The sequence below is a fragment of the Austrofundulus limnaeus genome, unplaced genomic scaffold, assembly GCF_001266775.1.
Source record: "Austrofundulus limnaeus strain Quisiro unplaced genomic scaffold, Austrofundulus_limnaeus-1.0 Scaffold264, whole genome shotgun sequence".
NCBI lineage: Eukaryota > Metazoa > Chordata > Actinopteri > Cyprinodontiformes > Rivulidae > Austrofundulus > Austrofundulus limnaeus.
In genome coordinates, this window is record NW_013952666.1 from 696,715 (window position 1) to 710,822 (window position 14,108).

General features: G+C 39.9%; 1 protein-coding gene across 1 annotated transcript in view; it reads right to left on the reverse strand.

Annotated features, from left to right (window-relative positions):
• Positions 1–202: 202 nt before the first annotated feature.
• adgrg7.1 (adhesion G protein-coupled receptor G7, tandem duplicate 1) overlaps positions 203–14,108 on the reverse strand; it is a 15,784-nt gene continuing 1,878 nt past the window's right edge. The window contains exons 2-15 of the mRNA XM_014020726.1: positions 10,881–10,985; positions 10,694–10,803; positions 10,452–10,592; positions 10,262–10,350; positions 9,863–10,005; positions 9,662–9,775; positions 9,345–9,529; positions 5,532–5,684; positions 5,343–5,455; positions 4,899–5,254; positions 4,528–4,609; positions 4,238–4,396; positions 926–1,082; positions 203–578 (exon numbers count right to left, since the gene is read on the reverse strand). Of these exons, the coding sequence (XP_013876180.1) occupies positions 387–578; positions 926–1,082; positions 4,238–4,396; positions 4,528–4,609; positions 4,899–5,254; positions 5,343–5,455; positions 5,532–5,684; positions 9,345–9,529; positions 9,662–9,775; positions 9,863–10,005; positions 10,262–10,350; positions 10,452–10,592; positions 10,694–10,803; positions 10,881–10,985 (2,099 nt within the window). The 3' untranslated portion in view covers positions 203–386. The remainder of the gene's footprint in view (positions 579–925; positions 1,083–4,237; positions 4,397–4,527; positions 4,610–4,898; positions 5,255–5,342; positions 5,456–5,531; positions 5,685–9,344; positions 9,530–9,661; positions 9,776–9,862; positions 10,006–10,261; positions 10,351–10,451; positions 10,593–10,693; positions 10,804–10,880; positions 10,986–14,108) is intronic.

Here is a 14,108-nt window from a genome sequence, read left to right on the forward strand (position 1 = left end):
CTCGGCTACAGGACACGCTGGAGCGACTATGCTTCTCAGCCAGCCTGGGAACACCTTTGGATCCACTAAGAGGAGCAGGCCCAAGTGGCTGGGGAGAGAGAAGTCTGGGTCTCTCTGACTGCTGCCTTTGTGACCCGATAAGCAGAAGAAAATACATGGATGGATGGATGGATGGATGGATGGATGGATGGATGGATGGATGGATGGATGGATGGATGGATGGATGGATGGATGGATAAAAAACTGAAAGAAGAGTTATTTGATAATTTTCAGATCCATGTTGTTCAGAAACTTTTAGATTTAAAGTCCTTGGATGACGTAGTTTGTTTCATCCTGATTATGTTCTCATCAGGAATCGGATTGGTTTCTCATTCCTGGTCCTGGTTCTACATGCTGGTCTCTCGGTTTAGGATGTCTTTGTAGGTCTCAGAGGTTCTGCTTGAATTCCAGTTCTTCCACAGATAGTACTTGGCAGAGTTTAGCGGGGTGCTGACTGAGGAGACGTACTGGACTGAGGTCAACACAGCAGTTCTGAAGCTTCGAGTTCTGGCCGTGAAGAGGATAAAGATCTGGAATCCCTGAAACAGAAACATAAAAGAGAGAAATTCTGATGTGGCATTTTTCTTCCAATTGTCTCATTGTTTGAAAAAGTTTGTATAAATTTGATTTGATTTTAGAGACCTCAGAATCTCAGAATAAATGTTTGCTAAAATTTCTTCTGAATGCTTCAGGCCTTGAAACAGAAACTACTAATCCTCCAAAACCAATAAGGAAACTATAGTAAACACGTTTCTAGTTGTAATGCTTTGTGTTCCAGCTACATAAAACCTGAACTTTTTTCGGTAGTTGCTAAGGTTGTTTTCCTCTTTCAGAGTAAAATGACATGTCAGTGAAGCCCAGGTAAAATGGGTGGAGTTAATCGTACCTGTGTGGTGGTACAGACACAGAACAGGATGCTGAAGACCAGGTGGGCTTGTCCTGATGTGACAAGGACGAAGTACCCAAGAGTCCAGGACAAACCCAACAGGATGGCCAGAGAAAAACTCACAAGGAACTTCTTGGTCAGAGACGAGCGGTTTGTGCTGCAGGAGGAAACATTAAACCACATAATGAAACAATTCACACACAAAACACCAGCCTCTTACATAATCATAAAATAACTAAACACCTGCCTACTCATAAAACCATAACAATCTGCAAATCTGCAACTATTTTCCTTGATTTAAGAGGTTGATTGCAGTGGGAATAAAAATTTCTTTTAAGTTTTTTCTTGTCCAGGAGTACTCTAAAATGGTTACCTGAAGATAGAAGGTCAAATGATCAGTAAAAGGGTATGAAACATCCTCGCTTGTTCTCCTTTGTACTGCATGACTATGCATTTTAGTAAGATGCATTGTGTGGTGGAACAGAGGTAGTTTAATGATTCTGGTGAGTTTTTTTGTCTTGTTCTTTTCTATATAAAAAAATTTGTACCATGACAAGATGTAAGGACTGACTCGATGAGTGACCAATACAGTTGGTAGAGCTGATGCCTTTCAACAAGAAGGTCACCGGTTCAAATCACAGTAGAGGGAGCTTTCTGGGTAGAGTTAGCATGTTCTCTCCGGGCACTCCAGCTTCCTCCCACAGACCAAACACATGACTGTTAGGTTAACTGGTAGCTCTAAATTGTCCCTAGGTGTGAGTGAGAGAGTGAACGGTTGTCTATCTCTATGTGTTGTCCTGTGATGGACTTGTGACCTGTCCAGGGTGTACCCCACCTCTCACACTGTGACCCCCGTGACCCTGAAAGGAAGAAGCGGGTATAGATAATGGATGGATAAGGGCAGGAAAATCATGTGCTTGTGCTTATTTGTATACCTCGTCTACATGTTGTGAGGACAGTCAATCCAAGTACTTTAAGGGCACCTATTATGCAAATTTAACTTCTTTCATGTTTTTAAACTTACTTCTGGGTCTGTGCTGCTACCAGAAGCAGTCCAAACACCAAAAAAAAAAAAAAATAAATTAAAAATAAATAAATAAAATGTAGCCATTATTTAGCATTGATTACAAGTAATTTTAGGTATCTGGAAACGTTTTAGTTCCCACCTTATTGTGACGTCAAAATCCCAGTCACACCTAAACCAGAACCCAGCTCCTCACCTGGCAACCTAAGGTGGAGCTCCGCCCACTTTTTCACAGGACGAAAGTTTGTTCTGCTGTTTTTACAGTAGCCATTGAGAACAGAGACTCTGGAAGTCGGCGTGATGTCATTCAGTCACGTGATTTCAACCTCCATTTTTTAATGGGGGAAAACTCATTGTGAGACTTCAAACTATACAGCAGTTTTTCAATTGTGTCGATAGGTCAAGAGAAGAAAACTAGAGTTACGATAAATGGCATGTCTTGCTTTTTTTCTGAAAAAAAAAGTGACCTGTCCAGGGTGTACCCCACCTCTCACACTGTGACCCCCGTGACCCTGAAAGGAAGAAGCGGGTATAGATTTTTTTCTGAAAAAATAAGTAAGCGTGTTGCAGCTGAAGGGAGCAGGAAACATGGTAATCTCATGGAAAAAAATACCGCTGTCCATCATCAGTCTCATCTTTCTCTTAAACCGAAAAAATATAAATCCCCAGAACTCCTTTTTGACTGAGGCTCAAAGTTATCTGACAAGCAGTAAAAAATCTACAGGAAGAAAAAAATAAAAAGAGGTGAAATTTGAATGGAGATTGGCAGCAATGAAGAGCCAGTGAGAGCGGGACCTTATTAATTAGATCTGTGGCTTTTAACTCGTTTGGATGTTATAGTCAGTGTGTAGTTTTGAGTGTTTACTCTTCATTTTAGCCAGTTTTAGTGTGTTTTAAATCAAAACATTGAGGCAATTCTTTTTAAACAAGGAGAAGCACGGAGGTCTGCAGAGGCAGAATGACAACATGTGTCTTATTTCTCTCCCCTCACTCTTGCAGTTAGAAAAAAAACATCTCTGAATGGTTTTTTTTACATGAGAAGTGCAGTCCTACAGCAACTTTTCACCATTTTTCCTATTTTTCACATAGGGGAACTCGTCCTATTTCCCCCAAATCAATATGTCAGCCTCCGTCTACAACATGGTCACATGACAAAGTACTCGGCTGTTCGACTTTGAGAATGTCTGGATTCATTTTATTTTTATTGTTGATGGCATGTTCTAGCAATACTGTCAAAGAAAGTTGTAGTTTGTGTAAATAATTTCATCATGGAGTACTTTGGAAACTTCTACCATGTTGGGGGACGGAGTTAACGTAAACAAAATGTTGGGAGGGGGTTTCCATAGCAAATTATGCATACAGCAGTTCTGAAGAGAGCTAAAGCAGGCAGAAATGAAAAGGTGAAATTTCGTTATCTGAGATTCATTTTGTGAATTAAATTATAGCCCACAGATGGATCCTAACTTTTTCTAGGGCCCTCATAATAGGTCGCCTTTAAATGCATTGACCTCTTCCACCACCTGCTCCTCCATCTTCAGTGACCCAGAGAGGGGGTGTGGGGTTGCAGATACATGACGACCCATGTCCTTTTAGAAACATCACATTCCAATGAGCTATCTCCAAATAGATGTTCATGGTGTTCACAATTATCTGTGTGTAGTTAGTGAGTGTTCATCAGTCAAACAGGCCATCGTCTGCATACTGAAAGAGTGTCAGTCCATTATTGTTACACGTCATTTCATTGGTGTAAATAGAAAATAGACTAGGCCTCGTGGGACCCAGTATTCAAAACAATACTGCCTGATTTAAAACCACTGGCTTTAAAATGTTGGGGTCTATCTGTTAAAAAATCCTTAATCCATAAAACCAAATGTGTAATGACTTTACAATAGTTTTTTTTTTTCAGGAAAATATATTGATACTGTCAGGTTTCAAATAATTTATAATTAATTTTTGTAGAAATGTGAATTTTTTTTAGATCTTGAAACTGTTTAAAAAAGGTCAGTTACCATCTAAAATTTTAAATATTTCTTAATGTCAACAGTTTGATATTTCAGAACTATGTTTTTTTTTTACTTATGTCACCTATTATATATTATTTTCCAATTCATTTAAACATCTCCTTTGTTTGTAAAAATGTTTTTAATGTAATGAGCTGAGGACTCATCTGTGAGTGGAGTTTTGGAAAAATAAAGTTGAGGCATACATTAAACCGAGATAGTTTCTCTTCTGCTTTACCTCCTGAGAGTGTAGCTGTGCTGTAAACTAATAAGATGACAGTTTGTTACCTTGTCAGCTTGGGATCAACCCTGCAGGTGGTCAGAGAGGTCAGAATTAGCAGAATGATGTTGTAGATCAGAATCAGGCCCATAGGCAGAAGGAAAGCCCAGAACATTGGTTTCCCAAAGCTGAAATCTTTGTTGTGATCCAGAGCAGCAAGCCAGCAGCTGAAGGAGGAAGAACAGATCAACTGATCAGATTCTGGACCTTCTGAAGAATGGACTGAAGAAGGCCAACAAGTGATTATAACTGATTGGAACAGGAACAAAACCAGAACCAGTCTTAGCAGTAAACCTACAATTCTTCCTGTCTGTATCTAAGGGGATTGTCCACCCTGTAGGTCACTCCCAGTGTGATCGCCATGAAGACAGCCGGGACTCCTGGCAGAAAACAGTAAGTAAATATGACCATTTAAGTTTTAGAAACTACTGTTTCCTCAAAATATTTGTTGTTATTTTATTTAGAAAATATCTAACATAAAAATACTTTTGTCTTGAAAATACATTTTTTTTTAAATTTCGTCTTCTTTCTTTAAACTAAAATGGTCAAACACAGTATTATTTTTAGCTTGTGGGGTTTTTTTCAGCCATTGTACAGCTGAATGGTTTCCGTTACGTTCTGTTCTTTGGTTCTAATGTCTCAGGACACAAATTCATCTTAATTTCATACCCCATCCGATTCCCACACTCAGAGGAGTCCAGTGCGATGGCAGACTGCGGCGCATCGATCGGACCAGCAGGACCAGCTGGGTGCCATAAACGCTGTTCCACAAGAAGGTGGCCAGCAGGAAGTAGTGCAGCAAAGCAGCCACTGCCGTGCATGAGCCCTGATCTGGTTCTACATGTTGATCAGAGTCTGGGATTGTGTTCTTTGTGCTGGGTTCTACCCCATTGTTGCTCTGACGGCTGGAGTTCTGGACTCCAGAGAGAAAGGTGAGGATGAAGGCCAGCAGGCTGGTGTAGATACAAAGCAGAGACATCTTGGAGTTCAGGTTGGTTTGTCGCTCTCGAGACTTCTGACAAAAACTGAATGCAAAGTTCAAACACTCAGTTTTTAAAGCAATTTTCACAACAAAGAGTACAAAAATTGAACTTTTTACTAACAGGATCTTACTTCTCTTTAATGTGGTGGACGATGGTTATAACCAAAGCCAGGATAGAAACAGAAAGTCCCACAATGGAGAGCACACCCAGGGCTTCTGCATACTCATAATCCTCCCTGTAGGACTAAAAACAATGGCTCCAACATCATCATCAACATAAAGGCGAAACATATGTCATGTTCCAGTTCTGTGAGATTCACCCAGAGAGCAGCAAAATTGGTGGTGTGGTTGCAGAAACATCTCAGAACTCCATCTGAAGCATTTCCTTTGGAGCAGCCTGAGGTACTCCAGTCCATCAGAGTGTAGTCCCAGAAAACACAGGAGAAGTCGTGCAGAAATGTACTATTTGGAAACTGGAAAAACAATAAGCACTTTACTTGGAAAGTTTTTGGCTTCTGTTTGATGTACCTGATGAAATTTATGTTCAAGAGAAATATTTTTATTCATCTCAAAGATATTTCCATAACTGTGAAGGAAAAAAAGATTCTCTAAGAAACAATTATATATCATAATGATTACATTAAAGTCTCAAAGAGGTCCTGATAAATCATCATGAAACCTAAAGAATCTTTGTTCGTTAATGAAGGAAGCAAGCTTCTATAGTTTCATGTTCATTTTGTGTTTTGCTGTCTTAAAACAAATTGATCATCTGAATCTGAACTTCTTATGGCTTTTAGGGTTTAGCAATGTTGGCAAAAACAAAATTAATCATGATTTATTGTGACATTTAGCCAATAATTATAAATATGACAGTTAATGGCAGCACGGTGACTCAGTTAGTAGAGCTGTTGCCTCTTTGCAAGAAGGTCACCCGATCAAATCCCATTACAGGACCTTGCTGGGTAGAGTTTGCATGTTCTGTCCATGCATGCATGGGTTTTCTCTGGGTACTCCAGTCCGCACCCCCCGCCCCCCCAAAAAAAGGCATGACTAACTGGTAACTAAATTTTTCCTTGGTGAGAGCGAGAGAGTGAATGGTCGTTCATGTTACAATTGCCAAAATATTACCTGAAATGACCTTGAAGAAATTCATTTGGGTATTTACCACTGACTTTTAAAGGCACTAAACATTTTATAGTCTTTTCTTAGGTGAAACATGATGACAGCTTTATAAAATATTGTGTAAATATGTTGGTGATTAAACTGATGATTTTATGTACGGACTGGTCTGAGTGGCTGCCAAAATGGCTGCTCAGATCGAAAGGTACTTGCTAGACATAGCTGCATGCCTGAACATATATTCAACATATAATGACTGAATGTAAAGAAACACTAGCCAAAACAGGAATTATGTCAAGAGAATTTGACCCTGCAGGATAGAGTTACCCCCTTCAATGATGTCAAACTTGGTAGGTGGGGTCAAATTCTAAAGAAAGTATAATAAGTAACACAATTTCCAGTTTTTGCGGCAGATGCATGGAGAGAGCAGAGACCCTCATTAAACGTGCATTCCAGCCCAGCACTCTTGGTGGTTGTATAACTCTTTCACATTCAAACATCCAACTGGTTATGAACACGTATTAAGGTAAATGAACACACCTAAATTATCTATTATCTTTCACCATTTTGACCACCACCAGTCATGTCTCCTAACTAACTAAACTTTGTTTTGAAAAAGCTTTCTTAAAGACAAATTCTATTTTGCTGCAAATAATGCTGACATGACAATCTGTTTAAATCCTTTGTGATTCATTATTATAAAAAAGGAAAATAATCATTAACATGATTTTCCTTCTTAAATATATTTCTGTTTCAACTGTGTATAACATACTGTGATCTGAAGATAATTTCTGAACTGTCATTATTTTCACATCAGTATAAATATAACTGACTGTTCTCTTTTTCCTCAATAAAGTATTTTTAAATTTGAATTGAATTGATTCAATGAAATAGATTCTTGCTATATTTTTGTAGTAAATTACCATAAAGGACAAAGCTGGTTCCTCATCTTTGAGTATTTTGGTCTGAGATAAGAATTCCATGCATGTCATACGATCACTCACACTTCGGTAAATATGAGTCTGATTAAAAAGCGTGAATAAATGTTGGTCAATAACTGATCTGCCACAACTTGGTAAAAGCACCTGCTTCAGATGTTATCATCCATTAAATGGACGTTATTAGCCGTTATCAGTCCCATAGAAGGGCTTCAGACTGTCCCGACTGTGCCGCCTAGCGGGTTCTACTTCCCATAGAATGGCTTCAGACTGTCAGCTGGTTAATATGAGGCATAAAGCCACTAAGGTTTTTTTTTAATGCAATCTGGTTAATATGAGGCATTAAACCACTAAGGTTTTTTTATGCAGTCTGGTTAATATGAGGCATAAAGCCACTAGGTTAATTTTTGGGCTACGATAAAGTAGACCGGACTCCGGTGGTAGCAGATTGTTGCATTCCAACATATATGACACTGGTAACCCACTAGAGGGCACTGTCGATACAGTCTGAAGCCATTCTGTGGGTCTGATAACCACTAATAACGTCCATTTAATGGAGTGATAACATCCAAACCGGCTGGTAAAAGTGTAGTGTAGACAGAAATCGTTGTCACCCTTTCTGTTTCTCTCCTAACAACTTGCTAAACAATTAATAAATAAAAGTTGCACTTGCATATTTTAGACTCTAAAATATTTATCCTTTGTTCTAAAACTATACTTATAAACTAAGTTCTTTGTTTTTTTGTTAAACTAGTAATTTTAATATTGCAATATGCAATGGCACCAATTCTCTTCGCAACTTTTATGAACTTCTATGGAATTTTTAGGTGCAGCCAAGGTGTAGAGGGGATCTGTTTTGGTGACCTTAGGATCACATCTCTGCTTTTTGCAGATGATGTGGTCCTATTGGCTTCATCAGATCGTGATCTCCAGCTCTAACTGGAGCGGTTTGCAGCCGAGTGTGAAGCAGCCGGGATGAGGACCAGTGCCTCCAAATCCGAGACCATGGTCTTGAGCCGGAAACCGGTAGGGTGCCTTCTCTAGGTCGGGGAGGAGGTCCTGCCCCAAGTGGAAGAGTTTAAGTATCTCAGGGTCTTGTTCACGAAAGAGGGAAAAATGGAGCGGGAGATCAACAGGCAAATTGGTGCTGCATCTGCAGTAATGCGGGCGCTGTACCGGTCTGTTGTGGTGAAGTGGGAGCTGAGCCAGAAGGCGAAGCTCTCGGTTTACCGGTCGGTCTACGTTCCTACCCTCATCTATGGTCACAAGCTTTGGGTAGTGACCGAAGAACGAGATTGCGGATACAAGCGGCCGAAATGAGTTTCCTCCGCAGGGTGTCAAGGCTCTCCCTTAGAGATAGGGTGTGAAGCTCAGTCATTCGGGAAGAACTCAGAGTAGAGCCACTGCTCCTCCATGTCGAGAGGAGCCTGTTGAGGTGGCTCAGGCATCTGGTTAGGATGCCTCCTGGACGCCTCCCTGCTGAGGTGTTCCAGGCACGTCCCACTGGAGGAGGCCCAGAGGAAGACCCAGGACACGCTGGAGGGACTACTGTATGTTTCTCTGCTGGCCTGGGAACGCCTTGGGTTTCCCCCAGAGGAGCTGGCCCAAGTGGCTGGGGAGAGGGAAGTCTGGGTCTCTCTGCTTAGGCTGCTGCCCCCGTGACTCGATCTCAGATAAGTGGCAGAAAACGGACGGACAAATGGATGGACAGAATGTGATGGCCCACCCTGCAACACTGCAGCAGTAGTTACTTTGCTGCTCATAAGGGACGGATTGAGAACACCAATGTGGCCTCGGTCAGCATTTTCTGACTTTACTCATACTCTGGGCAGGGTTTTAAACAAGTTTGCAATGTTAGGGTTAGTGTTAGCTGCTCCTCCCCACCTCTCGCCATTGGATTCACATTGCTCACTGATTATGAGTGTGTTGCACACCACAAATACGTCATCACGCAGCACTAATTACAGTAATCTCAAAGTGGCAAATATTATTAGGTGACAGTATTTCTGACAATTAATTGCACACATTAAGATTTTGCCCAACCCTAATGGCGCATTGTATCCTTGGTTTTCTTACTCTTGGTCTGAACAGCATCTCCACACGCTGCGGCACCACGCTGCGGTCTTGACCCCCGACACTGGCCGACAAGACCCTGATGGTAGCCCGCTGCTTCTTGTACAGCATTGATGGGAAGAACCGGTCATTCTGGTAGAGGACGAAGCCCAAAGAAATGTTTGAGGACTTCTGATGACCTCGGACACCTTATCCAGACACCACAGGAACAGATTCTTGTTAGTTGTTGTTACTTGTTACTAATAACTGAAAATCAGAAACTAAAACTAAACTGTAAATATCTGAGTTTATAACGTTAGTTTATGCTGTAGAAAAATTACCAGGTGGGAACTGAACATAAACCAGAGCATCAGCTATGAAACCATTTTCCACGGTAACCTTTGACACGTTGGTGTTCAGCTGAATTCTGTTAGCCACAAAACTGCCAGAAGCCCCTAAATGCAGCATAAAGAATTATTACAAGTTTAACTTCAATGAAATTGATTGTTTGGTAGATTTTTATGATGTCGCTTCCCACTCACCTTGGATGGAGGTGAACTGAACTCCCTGAGAGTCTGCAGCCTGGACCTGAGCTGACTGGACCACCAGGTTTGGCTGAACCACCTGAGAGATGTTGGAACTGGAACTGAGGTTCACCGAGAGTGTATCCAGCGTCAGTGTCAGCCTGGACACAACAAACATCACCGTCAGTGATGGATAGTTCAGTTTGAATCACTTGTAGATGTAAAGATATTAAAAACCTACAGAATAATTGTATTTTTTTTTTGGTTTTTGGGTTCTTTAAAACTTGACCTACCGATCTGCTACAGTGATCACTTAAGTTCTTCTTGACAACATCAGATCATAAATCTGACATTTAACTCAAGATATGCTGTTTTTCATTAGTGATTATTTCATTGAGTAAAGATTAGTTTGTTTACTCCTGAGTTGCGTTGTTTTTCGTCGTATCACTCTTCACATTGGTGTTAAGCAGCTGGCTGACTGTAGCGATCGCTGATACCCTAACACCCTGTAAACAGGAAACAAAACTCTTTTACTTTCAGATTTCTTCAAACTAAAACCTGACAGAAACTCAGAGTCTCTTGTCCTGCTGCTGCTGATTGATCGTACCTCTGTGGCATTTGGAGACAGCAGCAGCATGTTGGCGATCTGAGCTGCTGTTGTAACATTTTCAGATTGCAGGTTTTCAGGTTTGGACGTCAGGATCTGGGCACTGGATGCCAGAGTCTCTAAGTCTGCTCCACTGGTGATCTAAAGAACAAAAATAAAATGTCCAGTTCTGTTAACCAATGTCTCAACTTTAGAAAACACATCCTGACTCTGTTTTCTTTAAAAGTTACAGTATTTCTCACATTCTGTTGGATGTCTGCAAGCGTCAGGTCACACTTAAATTTTCGTGGAGTTTCAAAACTCAGTGATCCGTTTCTGAGCAAACATCTAGTTGAAGCCTTAGAATTACCAGCTGAGTGGAGATGTTTCCAGAAACATTAGAACAATATGATCCATCTGCTGCATAGATGTTAATAATTATTTTCTTACCTCCACTGGTTCCTACGAGACATTTTTCTTCCGAATAAGCAAACCAGCCATTGGGGGTGTCTTGAAATTTGAATCCATTCAACATTGTGGCTTTACAGAAATTTTCTAAAAATAAAAAATAAAAATCAGTTGAACAGAAGATAAGATAAATGGGATTGTTATAGATGCCAAAAATAAAAATATACTGGATGAAAGTTAGAAAAGACAAGTGTTTACTGACACTGTTCAGAATGTGAAATTTAAATCTGTTGCACTAACAACTTCTCAGTTAAATATCCATGACTACCTTCACTCTGACCTTTACAATGCAGAAAGATGCAGCATATTAATTATAAAAATAATTATGCATGACTAAAAATGGCTAGTAAACTATCAAATGGTTCTTCTGAAGATTTTCACCTTGAAACAATTGTATGGTTTATTTTTTTAAATAAAATGTTGATGGTTTAATGATTATTTAATGCCTCATCAGTCAACGTGGGGTATTTTCACCAAAAATTCATAAACCTTTGTTTTTGTCAAAAAATGGGTGGAGTTTTGCACTGAAGCTGATGTGTTGTTTTTTTTTTTTTCTATCAGATGAATAGTTGTTGAAAGCAAAAACTAGTTGTTTTATCTGGTTAAGATTTAGACTATCAATATTTTTGCTAGAAAGGTTGACAGACTGTTTCTTATGGATCTTTTAAAAAATTGTTTAAACTAATTTTGCTTGTTGCTTTAGCTTTATGGGGCGGCTGTGGAGGAGTGGGGAGTTGTCCTGGAACCAGTAGGTTGCCAGTTCGATCCCCCGTCCAGCTGTCTCAGTTGTTGTGTCTATAAGCACGACACTTCTCCCCAATGCCTCTGATGTGTGATGATTGGCACTGATTAGTCTCCATAGATGATTGTACATGTTAGCTTTGTAGAGACCTAATAAAGTGCTGTGTGAATGGATAAATGAGGACACAGATTGTAGTGTGAAGCACTTTGAGTGTCCTGGTTGGGTAGAAAGGTGCTATACAAGTACAGTCCATTTACCATTTATATTCAGTGATGAAAATTTTCATCATATTTGAACCTTCTTGAAAGTTTATCTTTGAAGTTGTATGAACATGTAGGTGGTCATTTGGGTAAAGCACATCCATTTCTGTTCTTTCTGTGCTTATTTTAGGTTTAATATAAATACTGTCAATCATTATTTTATTAACTTTATTTAATCAGGAAAATCCCATTGAGATTACAGATCTCTTTTGCAAGAGAGGCCTGGACATGAAGATAACCTAACATGCATGTTTTGGTCTGTGGGTGGAAACTGGAGTACCTGAACAAAAGCCACACAAGCACAAGAAGAACATACAAACTCCACACAGAAAGAGGCCAGGTCCGAACCCGGGACCTTCTTTTTGTCTGGCATCAGTGCTAAACAGTAAGCATGATAATCAGTGCTAACCTTGTCTTTAAACCTGCCCTGATGTCAACATGACTGTGCAACCCATTCTCACTCCCGAGTCGTCACATATTGACGTTTTTCAAAGGTCCCTTTGCGTCCAATTTTGAMGCATCAGGTACCCCCCTTGCGTCATATTTTGACGGGATGGGGCGGAATCTGTTGTCGTAATTTCTGAAAGTGTAGAAAATGCACAAATACTACCGTCCCAAAGCATGAAATTACGTTTATTCACTTTAGACATCCTGTCCCAGACCCTAGTACCTAAAATTAACCATTAACCCTGATACCTAAAATNTTTTTTTTTTTTTTAGTTACGGGTTTTCGGACTCCTTTTAAACAGCTGAACTGAGATCAAAAGCAGAAAGCGGAGAGAATTTAAAGTAATATAAAAGTTTAGTCTTCACTCAGTTGTCACAACAAAGTTGTAAGATGCAATTTTAGTACACAAACCATGTTTCCATGTTGATTAGATAAGCGTGTAGGTCCACTCCTTGTTCTGCCACCAGCACGCAACCCAAATAAAAGTCATGACAAACTGTTTCTATCCCTCTACTTAAAGAAGGCGTTTCCAGCTTGCGTTAATCAGGGCCAGTTTGAGTGGGATATCTGATATAAACCAACTGAAGGACTGAGTTTCATCATCTGTCTGCCACATGTCATGTGGACTCAAATACCAAGAGAAAAGCTGCTTTGATTGAAAGGAAAAATGAGAAGTGTGGATTCAGTAAAGGTAAGCACGTTACCATTGTGATACGTTTTATATCACATCACTTCAGTTGATTTTTTAAGGTATAACTTAATAAAATTCAGTTTTAACAGAAAAACATTACAAGTAAATACATAAAAAGCATTAATAATTTGAGTTTAGCTCCAGTATTAGTTCTTGTAGCTGCATTTTATTGAACATCTCATTGCAACAAAACTTCCTTTAGCTAAGTTTAATGTACATTCTTAGGTCCGTGATAAATTTCCAAACTCTGCCTTTAAAAAAAACTCTGCTGTGAAATTAAAAAATGAAAACTTTGCCCTCTTTGTTTTGCAGTTTAATCTGCTGACAGCACAGTGAATTCTGGAATACTGTAGATGTGGATACTCTGATGCAGATGACGATTTTGTGGTTTTGTCGGCCGCATGTGTAGACGCCTACGAATTGGGACAGCCTACGGTGTGGGGTGGTGGTCTAAGCAGCCAACAAATGCGCCTCACGCTGGCTGCAACCCATGAATTAAGACTCAGCCACATTATGAGCTTCCCTGCTAAAGCAACCAGAGGATGGGTTCAGATTTCTTATTGTTGTTATGAAGCACGCCTGCAGGTCACAGTTTTATTCAGGACAGAAGAATCGTGAAAGGACATGCTAAGATGTGTTTGCTTTTAGAAACAACTACAATTTGATGTCCTGAAAGAAATGTTTGTTTGCACGTCTCTCCCCTGCAGGTGTGGGTTTTCTGCAGATACTCCGGTCACCCTCCCAATTAAGTAAAAGCATGCATAGACTTATGGTGAACCTGAATTGTCCCTTGGCGTGAATGAAAGTGTGGATTTGTCTCATTTGTTTCAATGGTTGTGTCCAAATTCAGGGACAACATCCTCTGAAGGCTGAATAAATGACACTAGCTGTGTTTCCATTGCAAATGTGCRCAAAACTTTGTTGATATTCTGTTAATGTTGAAAAAACACAGTTTCACAACTGCAGTGTTTCCATTAAGTAATAAATGTTATTAAAGTCACGTGAATACGTTTGTTCTCATGATAAGTCATTACAAACATGGCAGCGATGGATGTAAACACATAGCATG